At 36.3% G+C, this 17771-nt stretch overlaps 1 protein-coding gene across 5 annotated transcripts in view; it reads left to right on the top strand.

The window, feature by feature from the left end:
* Positions 1-8115, top strand: part of Suco (SUN domain containing ossification factor) — a 56273-nt gene extending 48158 nt beyond the window's left edge. For 3 of the 5 annotated variants that reach the window (XM_005071341.4, XM_040737584.1, XM_005071342.4), the window contains 2 exons: positions 4620-4675; positions 6154-8115. In XM_005071341.4, coding sequence (XP_005071398.1) covers positions 4620-4675; positions 6154-6597 — 500 coding nt within the window. In that variant the 3' untranslated portion in view covers positions 6598-8115. Of the gene's footprint in view, positions 1-379; positions 484-4619; positions 4676-6153 lie in introns of those variants that run through there. The other 2 variants (XM_013114341.3, XR_005873765.1) reach the window with 2 other exon arrangements.
* The last annotated feature ends 9656 nt before the right edge of the window (positions 8116-17771 follow it).

The raw sequence follows: 17771 nt of genomic DNA on the forward strand, positions 1-17771 counted from the left end.
TTAACCATGTTTTAAGTATGAAATCCAGTAATGTTTAAATAAGTTCACATTGTTGTGAAACAGATCCTCAGAATATTTTCATCTTGGAAATCTGAAAATTATATCTATTTTCTATAAATAAGTTCCTCAGTCTCCACTCTACCTGACACCTCCTAAATACTATTGTGTTTTATGTTCCTTTTAATTTAACTACATTGAATCATGCAGTCTTTATTTCCATGTGTAGTTTATTTTCTATAACACATCTTCAGGTTACACCCATGTTGTAGTATGCAATAAGACTTTCTTTTGAAAGCTGAATGATTGTCTGCTTTGTGTATATACCACATTTTCTTTCCATTTTTCTTTTTATTTCATTTTTATATACGCTCGTGAACAGCTGCAAGTGGAGGACTGAGTACAACTTTGAGAGTCAGTTCTCTTCTTCTGCCCTGGACTTGTGGATCCTAAAAAATCAACCTCAGATTGTCAGCCTTGGTTCAGGTGCCTTATCCAAGAGGATTTAAGTAGCTTTCCCTCTTTGCTGTTTTAAGTAATGCTGTTATGAGCATGGGTGTACAAATACCACTTTGACAGTCTTACTGTCTTTTCTTCTGGATATGTAACTGCAAATGGGATAGTTAGATCATGTGACAGTGTTTTTAATTTCCTTTTGAGTTATCTCCATATAATTCATTGTTACTGTTCTGCTTTACAACCCCAGCAGCAAATTTATTCTATACCCTCATGCATATTATATTTTTCCTATTTTTTCCCTAATAGTAGTTATTCTAATGTCTGTGAAATATTTTACTGTGCTTCGGTTTGCATTTCTCTAATTCATTGTATGTATGTCTATACATATATAAACAAACACAAACACACTAGCATATAAATATAAATGTAATACATTATTTACTAATATTTTCTACCTTTCTGCACAGTTTTTTCACTATCCATTTTGCTTTTGTTGTCAGTGTCCTATCTAAGAAATCTTTGTGAAATCCAGAGCCCTAAAAACTTTTATGTGTTTTTATTCTACTTGCTTTTAATTTTTGTATATGACAAGAGTCCATTTTCTTCTGCACAATTTGTTGACTAGATTATCCATTTCTCGCTGACAATAGTCTAAGCACCCTTCTCAAAAATCACTGGTCCATGATGCCCTGCTGTCAAATGTGTATGTACTTAGGACCAGTATGTCTTTTTGGAGACCCCTTAGTTTCTGTGCAGTTTTTATTTCAAGTTCAAAAATCTGCTTTGTCTCAAATGAATATAACTTCTCTTTCTTTTGTACTTAAATGAATTTTTTAGGTGATACATAGTTGGATCTCATTGTCCAATTAACTGGTAGTCTCCATTAATTGGATTGTTTAAACCATTATTTAAAGGTGATTTTGACATATTTGGAATATTACCATATTATTGTTTTCCATTTGTTAAGTTTGTTTCTGTCTTTGTCCTCTATATTATTTCTATTCTTTTTTATTATAATTGAGTATTGTACCTGATTCTTTTTGTTAGCATACCCAGAATAATTCTTTATAGAGTTACTTTAATGATTGCTTGTTTACAGTATACGTTTATTAACTAACCCACCTCTACTTTTCAAATAAAGCTATACCTTTTCACAAGTATGGTTACAGCAACAAAGTAATACTAAATCCTGCCTCCTATCACTTATATTATTGTTATCATTCATTCCATTTATGCATATATATGTATATACATAGCTTATGTACACAGGCAAAAGCATATTGGTATTAATTTGAACATAATTATCTGTTAACCAGTTAAGGATAAGACACAATTGTTTTTTCTTAATTGTTCATTCTGAACTGTTAATATTTCTTGCAAAGCAGGTCTGCAGATAACGTAGTTCCTTCAGTTTTCCTTGTTTATGAAAGTCTATTTCTTCTCTTTTGAAGAATGCATAAGCAAGATAAGAGTTACATCTGATTTTTTTTCAGAATTTAATTTATTCACATCCTACTGTTTCAATTGTTGCTTCTGTTTTATTTTTCCTTTCTTGTCTTCTTATTAATCTTCTGTTTGATCTGTTGAGAAATGCCATAGTTATAGATCACAGGCTTCCTTTTTAATTAGTAAAGTTACATAGGTACAGAATTTTCTTTGTAAGAGTAGTTTTAGGGTCTTTAGCTTAAGTTGTAAGAATGAAGTTTTCTGGTAATGTTAAGGCGCAATTTGAAAATTTAAAGGAAATGGACAATTTTCTGGATAGATATCACTTAACAAAATTAAATCAAGACCAGGTAAGCAATTTAAACAGACCTATAAGTTCTAATGAAATAGAAGCAGTCATCAAAAAGTCTCCCAATCACAAAAAGCTCAGACCCAGATGGCTTCAGTGCAGAATTCTACCAGAAATTCAAAGAATTAATTCAAAGAATTGCTAATACCCATACTCCTCAAAGTGGTCCACACAATAGAAGCAAAAAGTTCATTGCCAAACTCTTTTTTACAAGGCTACAGTTACCTTGGTACCCAAGCCACACAAAGACACAACTAAGAAAGAGAATTACAGACCAGTATCGCTCATGAACATTGATGCAAAAATTCTCAATAAAATACTGGCAAATCAAGTCCAAGAACATGTCAGAAAAATCATCCACCATGATCAAGTACGCTTCATCCCAGGGATGCAGGGATGGTTCAGCATACGAAAATTCATCAGTGTAATCCACCATATAAACAAACTGCAACAAAACAAAACAAAACCACATGATCATCTCCCTAGATGCTAAAAAAGCTTTTGACAAAATCCAATGCCCCTTCATGATAAAGGCCCTGGAGAGATCAGGGATAACAGGAACCTACCTGAACATAATAAAAGCAATATACAGCAAACCAACAGCCAACATCAACCTAAATGGAGCGAAACTCAATGCAATTCCTGAATGTCTTAACTCTCCAATTTTATAAATGTATTAATCCATCTGTCTATATCCCCCTTTATCTTATAAAGTTTCTGTCTTTTATTTTTTTAAGCTTTCTTTTAAAATTAAGTATGTGTGGCTGTGAATGTAAACACAGGTACCCGTAGAGGCCAGCAGATCCCCTAGAGTTGTGAGCTTCTGACATGGGTGCTAGAAACCAGACTCAGGTCCTCTGTGAGAGCAGTATGTGCTCTTAATGCAGCCATGCTACCTTTTGATACATTTTTGGTGATGGTTTTTTTCTAATCCATTTTTTAAGCTACATAGCTTACAGCTATATTTAATCTGTTACTAAATTTATCCATTGAGTTTTAAATTTTATTTACACATTTTCTGATCCTAGGAAATCTTTGTATTTTGTTAAAAAGCCTTGTTTGGTTTTCATGGTTTGTGTTTCCAGCTTTTTAATATGTAAACACAGTTAAGTATAGTGTATTTGAGATCATATTTGAGATCAGGCACTTTCACTGTGGTGCGGGCATTGCATGATGCTAATCTGTGGTTATTCTAATATCCTAAATATTTGTAAATCTGTTTATTTACTTGTGTTTGTGGGCCATTGCTCAGTGTGCTATGTCTTTGTGTGCTTGTTTACCTTTGTGTGCTTTTGCACTTTGAAAATTATTTGTAGGGATGATTTAAAAGGCAGATTGCAGTGTCCTTGGCAGGTATTCAGTGGTGTTAGCTTTACATTTTTCTTTTCCCACCACATTTGTTTACAGTGTGGAAATCAATCTAACAGCAGCATTTCTAGAAGAAGGTATCATGATGTTTTTAAAAAGCAACTGGAGATTAATGGCTGGGAAAAATGACTATTTAGAGGAATATTTGTCTATTTTTATGTACTTAATGACTTTTCATGAACTTTTTGGAAAAACACAATTTGTAATTGATTGGATCATGTTATTAATACGTTTCTGATATGGATAGCTTTAAGATGACTTTGCTGTTTACTAAATTAGTCTGTGTCAGACTGGGTTGTTTTAACAAGTTGAATAGTGCTAAAGTTCTATACTTCTGCTTAGAGATATGTGCTTGTTGTAGGGAAAGGTAGGAGTGTCCTGAGTAACAAATTTTTTAAACTTAAAGATAAATCTGTGGATATAATTGCTCATCATGTCAGAATGTTTTTTCCCCGAGTATGTGGTCATATGTACTACATGTTCAAACTGTTTCTGTATTTTAGAGTTAATGGTTTTAATCAAAACTATAAAAGGTTAGAGAAAACATTCCTGAATCTCTCTTTATGTTCTTCTAACTGGCATCTATATGTGATTCTAGCTGCTTGTCACACATCACTAATGCACCTTTCTGACTCAATCTTTTAGAAATTACTATAGGCTTGGTATTGGCTTGTCCAGTAATGTTATTGGGCAAAGGGTCTAGTCCAAAAGAAGGACCCTTCCTGTATCAATTGATCACTGTTAATTCAAAATGTAAAATGGAAATATACTTATTTGAATGTTGGTTGTCTTCAGGGTTGATGATCATCCTTCAAATAACAACCAAATTCAGAGCCCATCTTACCCATTCTGGCTTACTAATTTTCAACGTAGAAATAACGGTTATCCTGTCCTGATACCTATCATCCATTTTATTAATAAAACAATCACTAATGTGTTTGTGATGTTTAGTCCTAGCATAATCTACTTTTCATTTTACACTCCCTTTCCTTACTTGCAGTAGACCCGAATGATTTGTACATTGTAGAACCCCTCAAGTTCTCTCCAGAGAAAAAGGTAATACTCTCTTTTTTTGAAGTCTGTTGTAAGTTGTATGATAGTAAATGAAAAACAGATACTGAAAATGTTAATATATATCCCTTGGCATAATGTTTATTTTAATTTTTTGTTTTTCTTTTTTGTTGTTGTTTTGGGTGATTTTTGTTGTTTTTACATTTATTTAGGGTGTGAAGGGCCAATGATAACTTGCAGAAGTCAGTTCTCCCCCTGTGAGTTCTTAGCACAAGTGCCTTTACCTGCTAAGCCATCTTGCTGGCCCTGCTTTTTAGTTTTTGAGACAAGTTCTCACTCACACTGTAGTTCAGGTTTGCATGGGCTGTAATATGTAGCCCTTACTGTAGTCCTCCTGCCTCAACCTCCCAAGGGCTGAAATAATAGATATGAGCCATCATACCCAACCATAATGTAATTTTATTTTTTTTCCTTTCTTCCTTGTTTTTATTTGTTTGAGAATAGCTTTATGTATTCTAGGATGACCTCAAACTTGCTAGATGCCTGAGAATGACTGTGATCCTCTGTCTGCACCTTCTGAGTACAGATACTAGGATTGCAGACATGCTTCATGCAGTACTTGGAATCAAACCTGGGGCTTCATACCTACTGTACAAGCAATTTACTAGCCGAATTGTCTTCCCAATTCCTATATGTTGGCTTTCAGTGGTGATAATTGTATAAATAATGTCTAGAGAAGTCATCAAACCATGAAGTATTTTTTCATTTTTAAAGGATTACAAAATAAAAACCAAGAATATATTTTAAAAAACATTTAAGAGACCTGTAAAGCCTAAAATATTATCCAGTCCTTTAGAGAAAAAAATATGCTGATTGTTGGGTGAAAGTCTTTATTTACTGAGCTTCTGATTGATGCTGTAAGGCAGTGTAAGCACTGTTCTGTAATCCTTTCAACAGCCTATTGATGGTCTTAAAGATAACAACATGACACGGGCTGTTTACTTAGATGTCTCATTGGATAGTAGACAATATTTACTGTCTTAGGATTTTTTTCTCCTTCCCTGTAAAGCCTGATTTTCTTTTTAACCTCTCAAATTACATAACAATTATTTGATTAGCAATAGTTGTCTATAGGAAATAGAATTTCTGATTAGTGTAAAGCAGGTTACAATTTAATTCTACCTTCATCAGTACTTACTGTTTTGTAACTTAGACAGGGAGCCATAACAAACCTTTCAAGGTTAACATAAAAAATACACAAGAAAGTATAATGTTTGACATATAGAAGTATTCAGATATCAATTATGTCTGCCTAAGTCTGTATGCACAATTGGCTATAAGCAGTTGGAACTTTGAATTGAGTAGCATTTACAAAGTGGGATGTCACAAAGTGGGATACTATCTATTCACAACAGGGGGCGGGGAGAAACACTGCTTTACTCTCATAGGCAATAGTACTTTCCTTATATCTCACATCTAATAAGAAGGAGTAATTTCTGTGCTTCCTTTTATTTCCGTTATAGAAGAAACGTTGCAAGTACAAAACTGAAAAAATTGAGACAATAAAGCCTGCAGATCCATTGCACCCTATAGCCAATGGAGACATAAAGGGAAGAAAGCCCTTTACGAACCAGAGAGATTTTTCTAATATGGGAGAAGTTTATCACTCTTCTTACAAGGGCCCTCCGTCTGAGGGAAGCTCAGAAACTTCATCACAGTCAGAAGAGTCCTATTTTTGTGGCATTTCAGCTTGTACAAGTCTGTGCAATGGACAGACCCAAAAGACAAAAACTGAGAAGAGGGCTTTAAAACGAAGGCGGTCTAAAGTCCAAGACCAGGGAAAGTTAATAAAAGCTCTTATACAGACTAAGTCAGGGTCATTGCCGAGCCTGCATGACATAATCAAAGGAAACAAGGAGATCACCGTGGGAGCATTTGGTGTTACAGCAGTCTCGGGACACATCTAAAAGGAACCGAGCGTTCATACTGAAGACTTATTTGTTGTTCTTTGAAGAACAGCCTGTGGTATTTGAAGGGTTTAGGGGAGGGATGAAATATTGGGGAAAGTATTCAAAAATTATGTTTTTTCGCCTTTTTAAAAAGGAGACAGGATTGTGTCAATCTTGGCTGATGAGCTGCAGTTTTACAAGGCTGATCTCTTCCTATAAGGATGATGATAGACATTTTATAAAGATGTTTTTTTTTTTTTCTCACAGATAATTACTGGGACAAAAGTAATTTGGAAGCCCAGTTCCTTGGGTGGGATAGGAATGAAAGCCTAACCCTCTTCCTTCAGCTTGGTTCCTATTTCTTGCACCTTCCCATATTTATGTGCCTTTTGTCTATTTATAATGCCACTGGAAGAGGAGGGAGGACTTTTCTGTCATTTGTTTTGTAACTTTATAGGTTTTTGAAGCTGCAAACACTACAAGGCTTTAAGGTGGTCGGTGCCTGAAGCTCAACAGTGTGGGTCATTTGCATAAAGATCCTAAAGACTTGCCAACTTAGAGTGGCTTAGCAGTCTCACTGGAAATAAATACCTGCAGAAATGTTCTAAAGTCCTTTTACATAAAAGGTGATGATTTCACCCTTGCTTTCATTTAATTTACTTGGATTGGGCTATTTTTTTTCCTGAGTTGTTAACTCAGTGAAATGATAAGATATTTTCTTGGAAATGACAGGTATCTGAAAACAAATTTATTATAAATTCACCTTTAAACACACTTAACTATTTGTGATGATTTTTCTTTTTTCATTCTAAATGTTCACAGCAAACACTAATCCTCCAAATGTTCACATCACCGAGACCAGGTTTTCCATGGTCCAGTCACTGCCTTTGTACATAGCCACATGAGCAGCCAGTGAGTGTGTCAGGCCTTACTCAGTTAAATTGGTTAAGTCTGAAAGGATTATGATTCCTTGATGTTTGCTTTTGTTGGCTATAGTGTGCAGATATATATGTATGTGTTGTCAACATCCGTCTTAGTTTGTCCTTTTTTTTTCCCCAAGTAATTGGCAGTGTCTGTGAGTGAATTGATTTCTTGATGTGTGATTGTACAGAGATGAGTGAAAGTGAAATGTGTTTCTTTTTGAGAGAGAATTGACCATTTTGTGTTGTAAAATTTGTTATAACTTATTGAGCACTTTTGTTGATAATTGTTTGTAAATAATACCTATCTTGGTATTGTTTGTAATGTGATTGATTTATTTAAAGCCTTTTTTGTTTAAGTTGCTGCTTTAGGTTAACAGTATGTTTTAGGAGATACTTTTTTTCCCCTTCCAGTCTGCACAATTAGCCATTCAGAGCAACAGGACCTGAAGGTTTAGCAGGCCCTTGAAAAGAAGTCCAGATGGGAGCCGAGCTAGAGTGGGAAGTCACACTGTTGTGTGTTGTGAAAAAAGGGTTTTAAATATGTAACTACAGAGCTGTAGTACCATTAGAAACTGTGAATTTCCAAATAAATCTGAACACTTGTCTTTATTAATTGCTGGCTTTTCAGTCCTTTAAAAGATTGAACATGTTTATTACTAACCTCTGGTCATCAATTTGTTTGGTTTTTGTTTCTGTTTTGCCATCTTTCAGGTTAAATATAGCAGCATTGCTCACATTTCAGGCAGCCATAATATACACTTTCATCTAAACATTGTTTCCTAGTAATCATATTTCACCTTTTCACTGAAATGATGGTTCTAATCGTAAGATGCATATCTACCTAGAGAAAGTTTTAGTGAGTTTTATTTCTCCTCCAGATTGCTACTACACACAAGAGGGAAAAAACAAAAACGCTTAAACTGTTAATAAGTGAAGATTCTTGCCATCAGCAGATTTGTGTCTGGTAAAAATCAACAATCAAAATCCAAGGGCTGAAGAATCCTAAGATTTTGAATTCTCAATTTTTTGGAGGATTTGTAGCACTTCTGGATTTTAAATTTTGGAGCTAAGGATGCCTACCCAGCATATATAATTAACAGAATCAAAAAATACTCAAAATTAAGAGACACTTCTCCCAAGTGGTTCAGACAAGACATACTCAAACCTTTATGTAAAGGTAGCCAACCTCATTTCATTTGTTGTATTAAGAAGATATTAAACCAAAATGAAATTTACTGAACTTGAGCAAATCTGTTGTTTGGATTCTTAAATATCTGTTGAGGGTTACAAATGCTTGATTTGAGGAATTAAGCTGCTTTTACAAAGCTTGTGCAGAGATACAACATTCTCTGTCTCATGCTGTCACACCTACTTTGCCCCACCCAGCATGTCTTCTCCCCAAGCAGCTTCCACTTCTAGTTCTGTCCCTCAAGTTTCAGTGCTTATCTTGTGCCGTATGCAACAGAAACAGGCATAAAACAAATTCGTATTTGTTTACCTAGTTTAATAAGCCAATTTAAAACCATTGTAAATTAAATAATATAACTTAGAAATACTGCTTTTTAACTATATTTCATAAAATAATTATTAAAACCCTGACATGCTTTTATTTAATTGTAATCTGAGAAATTTTGAAACAGTGGAAAAGTTGAACATTTACCGATATTACCAGTTAATATTTTTAGTTTTCTTCATGTGTTTATATATGTATGTCTGTGCATATATATAGATATATATATATATCTACATACACAAAATATACATTATGGGTACATAGTGGTGTGTGTATATATGTAAGACATTTGGTAAATGTGCTGGGTCATGTTGATACATTATAACCCTTCACCTTGAGTAACTTCTAGAATAAAGATAGTCACCTTACATGACTATATTAGTCAGGATTCTCTAGAGTAACAGAATTAATTGAATGAGTCTCTTTATATATAAAAAGGAACTTCTTAGAATGATTTACAGGTTGTGGTCCAGTTAATTCTACAATGGTTCCCTGTGAATGGAAGGTCCAAGAGTCCGGTAGTTTTTCAGTCCATGAAGCTAAATGTCTCAACTGGTCTTCAGTATATGCTGGAATCCTGAAATGGACTGTGTAATGCCAGTAAAGGAATGGACTTACTATTGAGACAAAAAAAAAAGGCAAAGAGCAAAGGATTTCTTCCATGGCCTTATACAGGCTTTCAGCAGAAGGTGTGGCCAGGTTAGAGGTGGGTCTTCCCACCTCAAATATCCAAACTAAAGGTGTGTCTTCCTACCCCAAAGATCCAGAATAAAAGTGGATCTGCCCACTCCAAATTAAGCAAAAATCCCTCACAGGTATGCCCCTTCATTTTTGGGTTTTAGTTAATTCCAGATGTAGTCGAGTTGACAACCAAGTTAATCTCTTGTCAACGTGACACACAATCATATATCCTTATGTCATGATTAACTTCCAAATTAAAAAAATAGCAATGCCATAATTACACCTAAATCAATATAACTATCACACATACAGTTGCAGACACATTATATATTTGACCAGGTCATAATTACACCTAATATGTAACTGTCCCTCATATGGCCACAAATGCATTATAAATTTAGAATAGATGGCAATGTCCCTTGAGGGACACTCTTTTAGTATATTAAATATGATAACCACTAATATTCTCTTAATTAATGTTACATCACAATAAATTGAGGAAAGAAAACATGTATCTGTACCAATTCATTCTTAACAAAATACTCCAGAAACACTCATTTCTATTATTATCCTTATTTCTGCAACTGATTATGTGGCCTTAGCTGATATTTATAACTACCTTTCTTTACTAGTGTTTATGCAGCCCAGACCACATTTCTCTAGCTTTCATAGTATCCATGAATGTCCTTCCATAGTAGCTACAGCTAGATACAGCCTGGTGTGACTTGTGTGGTATGGCTTGTATACCAGATAAGTTCTTTGCAGAGAAAAATTCCACTTAGGTTTCTGGTTTGTTTTGAGCATTCTCTTAGAGCAGTGGTTCTCAGCTTTCCTAATGTTGTGACCCCTTAATATAGTTTCTTTATGTGGTTGTAACCCCCGACCATGAAATTATTTTCATTGCTACTTCATAATTAATTTTGCTACTGTTATGAATTGTAATGTAAAGATCTGTGTTTTCTCAGTGTCCAAGGTGAGCCCTGTGAAGGAGTCGTTCGACTTCTGCCATGGAGTCATGACCTACAAGTTGACAATGATTGTCTTAGAGCAATAGGATCTATTGGGTTTAGTATTGATTTTAAAATATATACTTTTATTTTTTTTGTTTGTGTGTGTATGACTGCCACATTGTGTGTGTGTGTGTATGTGTGTGTGTGTGTGTGTGTGTGTGTGTGTGTGTGTGTGTGTGTGTGTATGCAGAGGCCAGAAGAGGTATTTGATCCTCTGGTGCTGGAATTCTAGGTAATTGTGAGCCATGCAGTGTGTAAGCTAGCTAAGAACCAAACTCTGGTCCTCATAAAGAGCTGTAATTGCTCTTAATTGCTGAACTATCTCTCCAGCCTCTGCCTGACTCAGAATTCATTCTCCTACTCTTTTAATGACTGATTTGTAATTATAACTCTAAAAATGTTTGTGATAGTCTGTATATCTAAATGAATATATTTATATTAAGAATTACTTTGTCAAGTTCCCAAGACTTCCCTTTGAACTTTTGTTTTACTTAAAATATAAAAATCAATATGTAGAGAAATGTTAATTTCAAAATGTTCAAGTCTTTTTGAAGCTATGTAATTATCTTAGGATTGCTGTACTATGCAATTCCCATTTTTTATATTATTGCTATTATGAATGAAGTGCTTCCAATATATTTTCAAATATTTGTGATAGTATGAAAAAAGACAGGTTTTATTTAAACATTTTATCACTTTACCTTATTGGATTACGCTTTTTTTCCCCCTGATTCTTTTCCAGGTCACCAGGTAAGTCTACTCACATCACATTTATACCTACATTCTTTTGCTTTTATTTCACATTTACTGGGACTTCACAAACAATTCTAGGCAGTAGGGATGCTAGTAAGCATTATTTTTCTGTGTTTAAATTAGAAATTTTACAGTGGTTTGTTATTAATAATAGCAGTTAGTTTCAGATAGATGCTCTGAAACTTGGGTGGTTGGCTCACGATAGAATCATAGCGCCTGGATAGATTTGTGGGGGAAAACTGCTGTGGGTTTGAGGTGAGCTTGGGCTACAGAGAGAGACCCTGCCAAAAAGCAAACAAAACAAAAAACAAAAAAAAACTTCATTATTTTGCTGAAGGTTCTGTCTTAGTTTGCAATACATAGTGAGTTTTATTAAATTCTTTTGAGCATTAACTGAGTTAGCACTTTCCTGTGATCTCCCTTGTGAAATGACTTATTTACTGAATCACACTTCATGTTATTTGGAGAAGTCAGCTTGGGTTTTGAATTTGCTGTTGTGCATTGACTCTGTGTTAGTTGGCTAGGGTAAGCTATGTTTTCATAACAAATTAAATCTGAAGCCTCTGGATTAACATGGAATTATTTGTCATTTATATAAAGTCTGGTAGAGCCTAGTGGCCTTCCTCTATTGTCTTAAGACTCTGGAATGCATAGTGTCAAAAAGAAAGAGTGGGCACGGAGATAGCACACCTATTTGAGCACCTCAAATGTGGAATGAAATGTTAATTGTATTATTTCAATGCCAAAGTCAGTGACATTGCCCCCGACTAAGCAAACTTGGGAGATTTTCTTGTGTCTCTGCCCCAATATGTTTTGCAATAATTTTTAATAGTATAGGAGAAGGCAGAGGTTTGATTCAATCATTTTAAGCAATTTACTGAATTGTATTCAGCAGGAGGAGTGTGGTAAGCAGGCTCTGAAACATTACCAATCACTATTTCTATAGAAAGCTTTGATGCTGGTATCTAGGCCACAGTTGCTAAGGTGCTGCTCTGAGCATACTTTCCCAGTTAAAATTTGCATCTGTGTCTTCACAATGTACTATCTTCATGTCTCTTCAGGTTGTTAGACACTTGCCTTAACCCTGCCTTGTGAGAGAAAATGCACATTCAGAACTGGGTCTTGTGTCTGTTTACATTGTTTGGCATTTCATTTGACCTTTTGGGATCTGTGTGTCTTAAGAGTGTGACTTAGTTTAGTGCTCAAGCTTTTACCCTTTAGCCAGTGTTCTTACCTAGTGTTTTCCTTTGAACTAGTAATGTCTTTATTGTACTGCATGTGTTAACTGATTATTCTGAACGATTGAAATTTGTCTTTAATTCCATTATTCAGGAATTACTGCTTGTTTACTTTCTCTGCTTTTACCTATATTAGCTGTAGGGGCTGTATTTTCCAGAATGCAAGCATACACAAACCCATATATCCAGAATGCAGTATCTCATGTACTTCATATCCACTATCTCCTGGGACATCCTCTGTCTAATGGATACAGACAAAGATGCCCATCCTATCTTCTGACTAATATTCTGTCTGAGCCCTGGGGCATATATTGCATGAGTTATAAGGTACATTTTAGTCTTTGTTCTTCCCTTACATAAACTTGTTTCATGATTTCTACCCGCCTAGATAGCAATAAGACCCCATCTCTCCTTCCCTCTCCTCTATCTATACATGTGGATATATGGGTTTGTATATACTTGCATTCTGATAGTTTATTCTCACATATATGTGCACACATACACAAATACACATGCATGCAACATGTGTATTATATATACATATATGTGGTGACTTATATATAACGTGCATATTGTGATGGTTAACCTCAATTCCATTTTCAACTTGATGAGACTAGAATCAGATCTAGACTCCTGGGAGACAGGAACTTTCCTGTGGAAGATTAAAGACCTCACTAGCAAGGATCCTGACCTGCATAAAACGAAGAAAGTGGACGGAGTCCAGACACCCATTGTTCCCTTCTTCCTCACTATAAATGCAATGTGACCAGCTCTTTTAAGCTCCAGTTTGCTTTGACTTCCCAACAGTGATGGACTGTACCGTGAGCTGTGAGGAAAAAAAAAAAAGGCTATGTGAGTGACAAAGAGGCTACTTAGGCAAAGAACAGTTGTTTTGGCTCAAAGTTCACAGAGGAGTGTCAGAGGCTTGTTTACATGACAGCTGTGTACCAGAAAGTAAGGGAGTGGGACCAGAATCAGGGGCGGGGTATAGCCCTCAAAGATCCACCCTTAGTGACTTATTTCTATCTGCCAGAACCAATGTCATAAAGGTTCTTCAAAGGGAGCCATCACCTGGAAACCAGGTTTTTTAAATGCATGAGCCTGTGTGGGACATTTTAGAACCAAACTACAGCTATATATACCTGAAAACTAGGTGTGTGTGTGTGTGTGTGTATGTGTGTATCCACCAAATATATGTATATATACACACATATACTTGTGTATATGTATATGTACATACAGTTTTTATATTTGTAGTTTTATAAGCTAGTTGTCGAAAATGCTACACTGGGGGTACCAGCCAGAGACCACTTAGCTCCATAACTCTTGAAGAATCAAACCCTAACTTTCATAAAAGGATGCTTTGTAGGAGTAATAGTGAGCTGACCTCCTTAAGGGATCCAAAGGAAAGTATGGGCCTGGAGAGAAGGTCTACCTTTTGACTGCCATTTCTTGTACTGTTATAAGTTTAAGTAGTATGTTTTAACAAGCAGAGCTAGAAAAGCAACTAACGGCTTCTCGAAGGTATGAGTTCTGCCAGTATTTCTGTATTACATTTGGTCAGAACTCATTGTTGCTGTGAGTACTACAAGCTACAAAACAGTCTCAAACTACCATACACAGCACCCAGTCCCAGATAAGTAACAGAGTATCATTTCACTCTCATTGAGCTACTCTTCCCACACCAGAGCAGAAATGGGTTAGAGCCTGGATAACAGGGGTCATAGCATCACTTGGCCATTTGTTTGCCCCTTCTCCCTTTATTGATTGTGTCAGAGCCATCTGTAGATTGGAGTGGGGAAAAGGAGAGCTAAGGGGAACAAGAAAGCTCTAACCTGGTGCTGTGGTGAGACACCTTCTGGGTCTGGCATGCCTTCAAAGATGCACATGAAGATTCTCCTGCATACTTGTTTTTGGAGAAAACTCATGATAGGTTTTTTGTAATCTTTTTTCCTGGAAGATATAGGTGACAAAGTGTCCCTGCCTGTCACTTGTTCCTGTCATGCTCCAAAGATCTAGTTCCATGTATTAGTCAGACTTCTCTAGAGGGCAGAATCAATAGAGTAGCTATATATTAAAGTGTGATTTATGATATTGCCCTACAGGATACTGTTTAGGTAGTCCAACAATGGTGACTTATGCTGAAGAGGCGGAGAATCCATAGTTCCATAGTCCATGAGGCTGGATATCTCAGTAGTACAAATATGGTCCAAAAGCCTTGGAGGATTTCTAGAAAACTGCTGGTCTTCAGTCTGCATTGGAAGCTTAGAAGCTTGAAGAAGCTGGAAGGAAATGCAACAGTGACAACAACAGAATAGATGAAGTTGTCAACATGAGTGAAGGCAGGCAGACAAAAGGCAATCTTCCATCTCTCATCTGATTTGCCACTGGAAGGTGCCATTCACATGTAGGCTGGGTCTTCCCACTTCACATAACCTATCAAGAAATGAGCCGGGCATGGTGGCACATGCCTTTAATCCCAGCCTTCGGGAAGCAGAGGTTGGTGAATCTGAGTTCCAGACCAGCTTGGTCTACAAAGTGTGTTCCAGGACAGCCAGGCCTGTTACACAGAGAAACCCTGTGTTGAAAAACAAACATAAATTAATAAGTAAATGAGGAATCATGGAAATTTCCAGTGACTTTCCTTTTGGTTCTTTCCAAATCCAGTTAACAGTCAAATACAACCAACACAATTGCCTCTAGCCTTTCTCTGCTCCTTCAGGCAACCTAATTGGAGAGACCCCAGCTCAACCCCTGCCAGAAAGCTCTTATGTGGGATTGGTATTTTGTCTTTAGACAATGTTCATTTTTGGCATACAAACTCTGGGAATGCTGCCCGACTCAGTAGCAAACACTACATTCCTATCATGGTGGGTAGTTAGCAGCAAGCCTTTAGACTTTCTAGTGTTGTGGCAGTATTAAGATTTTAGCTTGCTGTACTGTTGAGTTCCTCACAAGGGCAAGGATGGTGTCACTGTAAGTACCAGTTCCTGGAATGAGGCCAGCAAAACTTCCCCATAAAGTTTTATTTTATAGTCATAGCCAATGAGGTTTAGACTCCAAAATGCATTAACTTTATACCCAATAACTACTTAGAATAGAAGATCACATTTTCTTTTTACTAGGAATCATTTCATTTATTTTGCTTTTATTTTGTTGCCAGTCATGTTTGGTTCTACTCTAGGTCACTGGGTTTTCCACTCTCTGGTTCCTGGATATCCAGGCATTGTAGGGTATGGACTCCCTCTCAAGGCATAAGTTTTTGTCTTCCAAGGAGTACTTACATGAACTCTCTGGTGATCACAGCCTAGCATGATACCTCAGGTCTGTAACCCAAGCACTTTGGAGGACTGTGATTTTGAGGCAAGCTTATACACTTCACACTTCAAGATGAATTATAGACAAACATTTCCACTGGTAATTAAGTGAGATAATGTTCCTCAAATTTGTAATCTGACTTCAGCACAATTTTATAGGTCTCGGGGCTCCTTCTCTATGGAGTATAATAGCAGTCAAGTATTAGCAATTATCTCAAAAAGGAGACTCAAGAGAAAGATCTTTTATTTGGCCCATATCAAAACATTTCTTCTGTATATCACCTTAATCTTCACAATCCAGTAATATGGCTCTAATATACTGAAATCTGTAGGGATTGCAGGTTCAGGCCAAGCTGGGTAATAAGTTACTCCATGGTGAAGCTGCAGAAGAGGAAAAACCAAGGCTGTCTTGTTCCCCAGTCTTGGTCTGGGCCTGCTTCTAACCCCCATGAGTACTTCCCAGACAAATCCTCTCAAAGGCACATATTCTTATGCATGTGATATATGATTTTCAAGAAAACCAATCCTATAACTTTCAAACAAAAACTAAGTGAACGTTTAGGGGGAAAATGTTCTAATCTCAGTCTCTTCAAATATACCTGTGTTCTTTTTAGTCATGTGTTTTAATGACAGTTTGCTTTTATGTTGATGTACTTCTGATTACAGCAGTGAGGTTGAAGCCCCAGAACAATATGAAGAATGGTGTAATTCAGCCAAATCCTTGCTATGTTAAAATCTCTGAAACCTCTGCATTTGCATTTAAGAGGCTTCCTCAAGATTAGTGAAAATGCCTTGGGGAGGCAGAGTTTCCTGTTATATGGACTAGACACAGTCTAACTTTAGGAATTTCATAGTCTGGACAAAAGACTAGACAAAAATAAGGCAAGTAAATATTGATTAGTATAATACTATGTTTAAATGTTCAACAAGTGCTATAGTTAAAAATTAGAAGAACAAGGAAGGTAATTCTCGATGGGGAGAGCAATTTTTGCAGAAAAAAAAATGCTCTTAACTATGTATTGAAGGATGGAGTTTACCAGGAAGGATAGACTCAGTGTTGGTAGACATTGACAGAAGAGGGTAAGTGTTGGGAGTGGGCATTTGGAGTATCCCATGCAGAAATAGTTCAAGGAACTCCTACCCTAGTTAGCATCTGCTCTCAACTTTGCAAAACTTAGAGTCCTCTGAGGGATTCCCAATTGGGAGTTTGCCCAGATTGGATGGATCTATAGCCGTGGTGGGAGACTATCTTGACTGGTGATTGATGTGGGAGGGCTCAGAACACTAGGTGGCACCATCCCAGCAGGTGGTCCTTGACTATATCAGAAAGCTAATAACATGAGTGATTGAGGAAGTCAGAAAATGAGTCAGTGTAAAGCCATGACTTTTTATATATTAGAGTCAGTGAAAATAAGCCAAGTGTTATAAATTTGGACAATAGGAAAGATACCTTAAAGGTATCTTGGGAATTATCTAGATTTCATGGACTCATGGGTAATATAAGTTCATTTAAAACACTATGCTTTGAGAAGGGACAACTAGGGTGACCTGCTCACAGAAGGCCATGTAGGGAAGCATTTCTTTGTGTTTAGTCATCCAGACATTCACAGGTCACTAACTAAGGGATTCCACGATACTGTTTGAGCTTGCAGCAGATTGGTGACATCTATGCTGGTTTTGCAGGCATTAAAATGCATGAGTTATGGAATCATGGAGACTTCCACTTAATTTCAAAGGAAGGTCTGGGAGGAGCAACA

The sequence above is a fragment of the Mesocricetus auratus genome, unplaced genomic scaffold (assembly GCF_017639785.1).
Source record: "Mesocricetus auratus isolate SY011 unplaced genomic scaffold, BCM_Maur_2.0 Super-Scaffold_100676, whole genome shotgun sequence".
Lineage (NCBI taxonomy): Eukaryota > Metazoa > Chordata > Mammalia > Rodentia > Cricetidae > Mesocricetus > Mesocricetus auratus.